This window comes from Liolophura sinensis, unplaced genomic scaffold, assembly GCF_032854445.1.
Source record: "Liolophura sinensis isolate JHLJ2023 unplaced genomic scaffold, CUHK_Ljap_v2 scaffold_268, whole genome shotgun sequence".
In the NCBI taxonomy this organism is placed as follows: domain Eukaryota; kingdom Metazoa; phylum Mollusca; class Polyplacophora; order Chitonida; family Chitonidae; genus Liolophura; species Liolophura sinensis.
The window spans coordinates 39,132-48,949 of NW_027018207.1; the positions used below are offsets into that span (position 1 = coordinate 39,132).

General features: G+C 39.1%; 1 protein-coding gene across 1 annotated transcript; it reads left to right on the forward strand.

Annotated features, from left to right (window-relative positions):
* The first annotated feature begins 1,245 nt into the window (after positions 1-1,245).
* Positions 1,246-6,928, forward strand: LOC135481653 (uncharacterized). The gene is made up of 3 exons (XM_064761338.1): positions 1,246-1,376; positions 3,044-3,225; positions 4,506-6,928. Exons 1-3 carry the CDS (start codon positions 1,246-1,248, stop codon positions 5,024-5,026), a joined length of 834 nt encoding a protein of 277 aa, XP_064617408.1. The 3' UTR covers positions 5,027-6,928.
* The last annotated feature ends 2,890 nt before the right edge of the window (positions 6,929-9,818 follow it).

The window sequence follows — 9,818 nt, forward strand, 5'->3', positions numbered from 1 at the left end:
TAAAGGATACATTATGAATGTTCATCATCCGAGGACACAGTAAATAGAATATTGTTCAGTCTTTTAAAATCAACAGCCTCAGAGCCAAGACGACTCTGAGCGATGCTAAACACTACTTGTACCAAACTCTTAGGGTCTTCGATTTCGAAGACTTTTATTAGTATTTCCGAAAAGATGGCGATAAGCCTTGTGGCCATTGTGAAAGACATATCGTCTGTCTGAGTGGGTTCACCACGTGGGGTTTGAGTAGCTATGATCCTAAGGATTGGCTTGACGGGTGTAATCGTAATAGAATGGGGCTGTTCAGGGGGGTATCTACTACCGGCCCTTCTGTTAGAGCTCGCTCATTTGACCCCTCTGGGTAAATTCTATGGGGGTTATCTTTTTCACGTACTGATTTTAAAGCATCAGCAAAAGAAATTTTCTTGGTAACCTTTATGAACTGCGCTTTACATACCTGCTTTCTATATGGGCAACCCATATACGCCGAGCTATGGCTCAGGGACCCGCAGTTGACACATTTGGGGCGATCCAGGTTGTGGCATTCATCAAATGTATGGGGGCCGCCACATCTTGGGCATCGCTGGCGTCCCCTACATTCCCCTGAAATATGCCCAAAGGACTGACATTTGAAGCAACGTATGGCGGGTGGAACATATTGCTTGACAGGAAATATTTCGTAACCGAGAGAAACTTCTTCCGGTAGTGCATCCGAATTAAAATATAACAACATACATTTGGTTTTAGTTTTTTCCTTCCCTTTAGTCAGACGCTGTGCTTTCGTTACTTTGTATTTTTTCAGTGCTTGTTGTACTTCTTCTTCAGTGATGTCTTCCCCTAACCCATAAATCACCCCACGTGAAAGGGTGATATTGGAGTGCAGCCTGCAGGAGACATCTCTTCCCATCAGCGTTGTTATGCTGAGTGCCTTTTTGACTTGAGTGGCACTATTACAAACAATCATTAGGTCTTTACCGTTAATTTTCTTTACTTGTTTTACATTGCCAATTGCTTGTTGTAAACTCTGACCAAATTTAATTGGGTTCCACCCAGTGACGGGTAAGCCCCCCATAGATGAAATTACAACATTGTTATTGTTATTTCCCTGCTTCTGACCCACCTGCTTTGCTTTCTTCCCTTCCTGGGAGCTTCTATCTGTTGAAAAATCGCGCGTTCGTTTTGTAGTGGATCGCGTTTCCACGACTTCCATGTCGTCTCCTTCTGCGTCATCCATGGCTGTAACTAATGACTATAGTGGTGTATGCACAGGGGAGTTATTACAAGACGACAGTTAAAAATTGCAGAAGTTGCTCGGGAGCTGCTCCGAGCCAGGGAGAAAAGACGAAAGGCGCTCTGTTAGATGTGGAAGAGACAGTGTAAGTACAGGATTTCCTATCCCACAATTGTACACTATACCTAAAGTATAATAACTTATAGCCCTATGCTACTATATAATACTAACGATATTACTATTATACACTATATATTACTATATACACTATATATTACTATATATACAATCAATTATAGAACTTTTTTCTATGGATTAACTATATTTCTAATATCAGATGTGACTGCTTATCAGTCAAAAAAAAAAAAAAAAAAAAAAAAAAAAAAAAAAAAAAATTGTTGTCAAAAAGCCCAACAAACGTGTATTATTAATTTAGAATTTACAAGACCGAAAGCTATCACAAATAAATCCAAAAAATATCAAATATACAACACTATGAAAACCACTCTCAATGAACGCCTGTACAAGAAAGGGGGTTAAGTTGACCTTTGCCTCCTTTACCGCGTCCAGACATATCTATACCTTCTATCGAGCTGAGCAGGTGGAAATATACGCTCCAGGTGGATTCAACTATTTTTAAACACAGAATTAACAGCCAATGAACAGCCAGTGAAATAAACGAAGCATTGAACAAGGTGCTTTCAATCAGGTCCGCGCTGTACACATATAACAGGGCCTGTTATGCTTTCACAAAGGTCCGCAGACTAACAGTACATGAAAACGTTAAATAGTCATACATAACACTATGTACCCTACATCGATTCCTTAATGAACCAACGGTTTCGCCTATGTAGAATTTATTACAATTAGGGAAGGTTAAGACATACAGTAGATTTTGGGAATTACAGTTCATATAAGAGTTCATACGGAAGTTAAAATTGGTGACATGAAACAAAAAATGACAGCTTGTTATGAAATGTTCACAGCATTTTCATCGTGGGTCTCCACACTTAGAAGTTGTATAACTGGTTTCTGTTAAATTGGTAGTAAACCGAGCCTTTGTTAGAAGTTTCTTAAGATTGGGGACCAGTCTTTTACCGTTTATAATTTTGATTTGATGAAAAGTTTTATTGAGACGATCATTTGGTTCTGGTAGTGGTCGGTTTTGTGGATAATGGGAAAGAAGTTGATTAGGGTTATGACATGCTACATACATGTGTATCTACATATTTGGTTGTAATATTGTAATATATACATTGTGGATTTGCAAAATGTAATCTTGGTGTATTTACATACTACATATGTGTAAATGTAACAGGTGCATTGGAAGCAATATGAAAAGTGGTATGGCCTTCGGTTGACTATCCCAGCATAAAGAGCAAGGTCCATGGGCCGCCAAGGCACCGAAAGCTTTGCAGTGCTAGACGGCTGGAGATGTTCTGAAATCCTTTTACGGGATTTTTATTTTTCACATAAATCCATTGTAGTTTTATGTGCTTGACGATCTGCAGGGCACTTGTGTTGGCTTGGGCCGTCGTTTTGTTGGTCGCCATTAATTTGTTTCGACTTTTTTCTTTTTAACTTTTTGGTTTTTTGTTTGTTTGATGAGAAGTGGTAAAGCCAAGGCAGTACTGCTTCGGACGACACTGTGTAACTGATACTACTGTTATCAGTTATCATGGATCTGTTTGATTTGATGTGAATAAAACAAAACAAAACAAACAATACAGAAAGGATATAAAAGAAACAGTCAGGAATTTGTATTTTTTGTTGTTGTCTTTTCTTTCACTATTCATTGAATTTTTTACACAGAAGATTCAACCCTCGTTCAAGAAAGAAGACCTGTAGTAAGAAGACGGTAACTGCCAAAGTGAAGACGCAGGTAAATGGTAATAAGACATCTGAGGAGGAAGAGCCAACGACAGCAAACCAGGATGAGGAGACAACTCAAACTGGTACAATGTCGGATAAATCCTCTGTACTCAAAGCAAAAGGTAAGGGGATGTTAAAGGGAAATGGAAGTCCAGTCTGTGAAGAAAACAGAAAATTGAAAGTAAAGGTGTAGAAAGGTGTTCACTGTTAAAAATAACATAACTACATATACTAGTAACAATATACGAGTACAGGCCTTGGTAACATGAATCAAACCAAAACATTAACGTCAGCTGGAAATTTTATTGTTTCTCTGCCATCATGTTACATGTTGTAGTGACATGACCGTAGTCGTTCCCCTTGTGACCTAATAGTGCACTGTGGGATAGTATATTTGTAGTAAACGTACCACAAGCCATAATGTTTTGGTAAATTGGTACGATTCTCCTTACCCAGGGCAGTCTCGACCTTGTGCTTGTGGCCAAGAGGTCTTGCATGCGAGGTCTGGCCATAGCTAAATATACAAATTCCCACAATGCGGATCAAGGGAGAATACCCAGTATATCTGTCTTATGTCCAATGATGAAAAAACGGTGTAAAAAAAAAGAAGGCCTGGAACCAGATCTGGATCACCATCATAATATATGGATGATTCCATATGTACATATTAAATACCGTAAATTACTGAATATCCTGCTTTAGTGTATTGTGTATTAGAATCATTGTTAAACAAAATGTTAGGGGTGGTACCTAAAAAAGTGTAGCATTTATTCAGCTGAGGATTTGCACACATGTAGAGCACAACAACATGAGGGGGATATTCCATCATTGATATGGTGTGTGCATGTTAATTACTGTAAATTACCAAATTCCTGACTTAGTGTATTGTGTATTGTTAAACAAAATGTTAGGGGTGGTATCTAAAAAAGTGTAGCATTTATTCAGCCCAGGATTTGCACATATGTAGAGCACAACAACATGAGGGGGATATTCCATCATTGATATGGTGTGTGCATGTTAATTACTGTAAACTACCAAATTCCTGACTTAATGTATTGTGTATTACAATCAGAGTTAAACATAATGTTATAAAATTACCAAATTCACGATTTCAGTACTTTACGTATTGAGCTGAAGTTTTGCATTCATGTGCCTCGTACAGGCGAGCTCTTTGATAGTCTTGCTACCAAATCTAAGTTCCATAAAGTTACTCACAAACGAAGGAATAAGTGCCAGCTATAGCATAACATCCTTAGAAGAGCCCGTTGTCCTCCAACCGTAAAGCTGGCTGCCCTCATATAAGTGAAATATTGTTGAGTAGTGGTGTGACATAAACGCCAATCAAGTAAATAAATCAAATCCTCAGCAGAGGTCCATGTAAGAAATGAATGTTTATTTGCAGATTCTGTGCCTAAGAGGCGACGTGGTCGACGTGAGAAATTACAGCAGCCAACAGAGAAGAGAAGGACAAGCACGAGGCTGGCATCAAAATGCAAGCTTAGTGAGACATCAGAAACACACATCAGTGAAGGTCTAGTGAGTGGAGCCAAGGGAGGTAAGTCTTCAAACAGTGGCTCTGCTCATAATGATGGTTCAGAGGATGAAACAGCTGATGATGAAACCGTTCACAACAGAACACTCAGCAACGAAGTCAAAATCAACAGCACAGCAGCAGATGAAAGTGTAAAGAACAGAACTTCAGTTGATGAATCTGTGAACAGTGGAAATGTAGGTGAGGACACTGCTATCAATAGTTCTGCGGGAGATGTTGTGCGCAAAAGGCAGATTTCAAACAGCTCTTCTTCAAACAATTTAGTTTCAAACTCTGAATCTACTGACTCCGTGGAACGAGAGACTCAGCCACCAGAGAGCAAGAAGAGGAAGCGTGGCCGTCCAAATAAACTTGCAGTACAGAAAAATTAAAAAACTGTGCTAGGAGTAAAATAGAAAACTGTATCCAATTTGATGGTAAACATTCACAAAAATTATTTCAAAATGACAAGGGTGGCTAATTCTCTCCACAGCTAATCTGCCATCAAACAGGAGGTTTCAGACCGATTTTGTCTGATTAATTTTCCAATAGGCAACCTATTTATTATCATGATTGATCATTATAATTGTTTATATCATTATTGATGAAATTATCTTGGCAGTACATAATGGATAGAATAGTGGTGACACTTTCAGTGAAAGATAATTTTCCTTCTGCATAAATATTAAATTTTATTATAAGTTTTGGTGAAGACAGAATCTGAAAAATATGCTTCATGTACAGGTATGAACATTATGAGAAGTTTTTTTGTGAGGAGAAATAAATTTGTTATACTGAACAAATTTGCATGAACTGAAGGCTGTGAGTCACAAATATAACCTAACTGACCTAAAATTACGTCCATGACTTAGCTGCTCATTTTCACATCCTGATAGTTCATCTTGTTTTAGAAAGGTGTTTTGAGGTTTGTTTGTAAAGTAGGGTGATATCCCCCTGGAAAAATGGAAAAAAGTTTTATGACTGATATTTTATGACATATATTTGCCTTTAAAAATGCATCTATTTGGTCGAAATTTTAGGCCATTTAGATATATGGCTTTTTTGGTGTTAATTGCTTCAACCAATGGATGATCAAAATGCGTATAATCTTTCCCGTGGTGTCACATACATTCCAATCCTGCTGGATATAGGATATACCCAGATGAGTTTACGCAGATTGTGTCATATACCTTAGGGTTATATTCTACCTGTTCTACCTGAGCTCACATGATGCTAGCATCTTACCATGATGTCCGTTATTTCTGCTGAATCTGTGGCTTTCAGTTACCCTAAGGGAGAGTTCCAGACTGCGAGATAGAAAAGCATTATTGAAAACTGTCACACTGAGGTATACAGTAAAAACCTCGACTCCATTTTTTTTTCTAATTTTTTAAAAGAATGCAGAGCGAATTGTGAGTGTCTGGTGCGAGAGATGGGCAAGTCCAGGTTATGCCTTTTCGATTGTGATTGGCTGGTGTGAGAGATAGGAAAGTCCAGACTATGCCTTGCCGCTTCTGATTTGTTGGTGTAAGAAATAGGCAAGTCCAGGCTATGCCTTGTCGCTTCTGATTGGCTGGTGTAAGAGATAGGCAAGTCCAGGCTATGCCTTGTGGATTCTGATTTGCTGGTGTGAGAGATTAAGTCCAGACTATCCCTTGTGTAAGCTGAATTTTAGGTATGGTACGTTTATTCAAGCGTGACCAGGGCTGCAAATTTTAGCCCAGGAAACCCTATCTTCACTGTTAGCCAATCAGCGACGATTCCGTATCCCTTTTAGTGCAAAATAGAATCGATCAAAACCATAGACCGGATGTGACGTCATGTAGTCACAAGTGATAGGCTTAAAGGGATACATAATCAATGTTAAGTAGCTGAAAATGAAGGTTGCCTGAGTTATACTTTGCACCTGTGTTCATGCTTAAATAAATTTGTCATACCTCAAATTCAGCTTTGACTCGGCTGGACCTGGACCTCGTTATCTCTCACAACAGCCAATCAGAAACGGTTCTACATCCGTTTAAGTGCTGGACTAAATTCTCGAGTGCCAAGCACAGAGTTCAAACGCGTGAGAAACACAAGAAAATATTGTACATTATTCTGGACCCAAAGGAATACAAATATGTTATCAGTGGCTACACAACATTTGGAGGGGTAAAATGATTCGTGTAGTGACCGAATGACGTCATTAATTTGTCAGTAATGGCGGCCATTACTATTGTTTCTACTATTGTTTCTTCTGATATACAGGTGATCTGTACATAAAGTTATGGTCTGAAAGGAATCATTTTTGTTTGTAAGAGAGGCCCTTTGTGGCCAAGGGCGTTAGGACCCAGGAACCTCTCACCAATGCGGTCGCTGTGAGTTCAAGTCCAGCTCATGTTAGCTTCCTCTCCGATCGTTCGTGGTCGGCCAGCCAGCTGCGGATGGTCGTGGGTTTACCCCATTATAATGCTGTCCGCCGTCGTATAAATCAAATATTATTAAGTACGGTGTAAAACACGAAATAAATAAATTGTTTGTAAAAAGTTTCAGCAAGTTATAGCAGCATTCTGGCCTGGAGTTCTCCTTTGAGGATGGCACTTGATGCGGTCAACGGTACTATCTTGTGTGGTCTTGTAGGAAGTTAACTGGGGGCCAGTTGTCTTCCATTACCGTTACATATGTCACAATTGGAAGAGGCTACCAGTAACTCGTCAAAGGTCGGCGGTTTACTACGGTTTCTTCCATTGGTAAGACTGGCCACCGGGTAAGAGAAAAATTATAGACAACAAGGTTTAACAAAATTCGTATAATGATAAATAAATAATATATGATGACAGAGTGTAAGCTTTGAACATATTGATTGCGAGAGACCAGAGTTTAACTTCGAGTTAAATCATACGGATGACTTTTAAAGTATTTTTTTTCGGAATTTTGCTATTATCTTAAAATACCCCACATAATTACCGTTTACAAAGTATCAGCCCCATCTACGCATGCGTTACCGTTCAAAATCGGTAACAGAAGTTCTTAATATTTATGAAGCGAGTCACATTATAACTTTTTCAAAGTTAATTATCTGAAAATAGTACCATCTTTTTTTTTATCTGAATATATTTGGATTTATTTGATTGATGTTTTACGCCACACTCAAGAATATTTACTCATGCGAATTCGGCCAGAATTATGGTGGGAGGAAACTCTACTGTGTAATGATTGGCAGTGGGCCGCGCATGTGGGCGTGGCCTATTTCGTTCAACTCAACCATATGCGGTGTGAATGACTTGTGTTCAATTCATGCGTAGATTGCTGAAATAGGTATATTAAAGAAATGTGTTTAGGACTCAGGGAATAATGATTTCGCTCAGAAACGAACTCTACATCGCACAAGAGAACTGTCAATGTGGATGTGGATGTGATTTATAAAGTTATTACAAAATATCTAGTGGGGGTGATTGTCATGAAGCTGACATAGGCGTTCTCTGGGAGTTAAATTAGCTTATATCAAGAAAACTGCAAGTACAACGTGTGTCAGTCACTGACACGGATGTGAAACCCTTCACATTTTCGGTTAACAGGATTTGTATAACGACAATTAGTGTTACAAAAATCGGAGAAAAACTTCCTAAATCTACTGGGAATGTGCGTTAATTCAAACACGACGTGATGTAAGAAATAGCTTGAATATATTTTTATATCTAATTTTATTTTTCACGTAGGAAGGAAAAATCTTACCTGTTCAGTCGAGGCATCGAGCTTTAATAAACACTTGAGGACGATTCCACAAAGCCAATTGTGAAACTGAAAACCTCGTCACAATGCTTGCGTTTTGGTACTTGGAGTGAACACATTTGTTTTAAGGTTACAATTGATCTTGTGGTCAGTATTGTTATTTAAAGTGTCCAAAAGGAACTTATGAAACAGAAAACTGTTGGCATGCATTCTTTGCAGGAATCCGTCTTAATATACTTTTTTAGATCTTCGATGGTTTGTGTTGAACGTTGAGCAGTGGTTCGGGTATATGCTAATGTGCGTTTTGACGCTTAGATTTACACTCAATTGTTGGAGTAGACACTTCCGGTAGATACAGCTGTGGTTGTGAATAACGAGATTTTACTTATGACTAATGCAAACATGTCTTAACTAGTAACAGTGATATTGTAAAAACTTGTGAGCTTCGAAATCTCTTCCAGAGGGATCCAAAACATGGAAGCTAAAAAGGTTTATCCTTTCGAGCCGTATATATAAAAATGGTTGGAACGGGGAAAGGGAGGGCGTTAGCTTGTGAAGAAAAGTAATCAGGAAACACTGAGGAAATCTCCCACACTAGTGAAACTATCATCATGGTGAAACTATGATCATAGTGGAAAGACGACCCGGCTAGCGCGAACATGGCATGGGAGGGCGTATCCCGTGTAAAGGATTTGCTCGAGTCGAGTTTGACAGCAAGCGCGTTGGTGGACTTAACTCTAGGAAGTAGCTTGTTTTCCTTAACATCATCAGACGTGGTCTTGCAGGCTGCAGAATTAAGCTTTATCTTGAGTTTCTGTTCGTAACCGATGGCTTTAGCAACACTGGTGACTTCCTCAAAATCTGCAGATCACAGCACCGACCACTTCGAGGGTCCATTCCACACTTTTTCACAAGTGGGGCAGCCTTTTCACACAACCGATAGAAACACCCTCAACGTATAGCACTGATTCTTATATTAAAAAAGACACTATGGCGACTATTTTCTCTGCTCAGATGACCTCACACCTTGAGCGTTCAAAAATGTGGGGGTTGTCTTTGAAACGCTAGGCCTATATATCGACAAGCAATCAGAATATGTGAATAAACGACATATGGAATTAATGCAAAAATAAAGTACATTTTCCTTGAATTATCTATGTAAAGCCGTTAGGGATGACCTTTAAGGATTTAACTTCCCCTCACCCTAAGACATATGTTGTTGTTGTTGTTACGTGACGTAAAATTCCGATTTTAGTTCATGGGCTTCCCCACTACAGAGGATCTCTTTAGCCGCCCCACAAGTGGTCTGCAGCTGCCTCACAAATGTTGTACACCATCCACACCAAGTGTTCTTCACCTGTCTCACAAGTGTTCTTCAGCTGCAACACAACTGTTCTTAAGCTCCCTCACAAGTGTTCTTCAGCTGCCACACAAGTGTTCTCCAGCTGTCACACAAGTTTTTTCAGCTGCCAT

Coding starts and splice junctions, on each gene's coding strand:
- LOC135481653 (XM_064761338.1), top strand. CDS start 1,246: ATGACTATAGTGGTGTATGCACAGGGGAGTTATTACAAGACGACAGTT. Junction 1,377..3,043: donor TTAGATGTGGAAGAGACAGT/GTAAGTACAGGA, acceptor TTTTTTACACAG/AAGATTCAACCCTCGTTCAA. Junction 3,226..4,505: donor CTCTGTACTCAAAGCAAAAG/GTAAGGGGATGT, acceptor GTTTATTTGCAG/ATTCTGTGCCTAAGAGGCGA.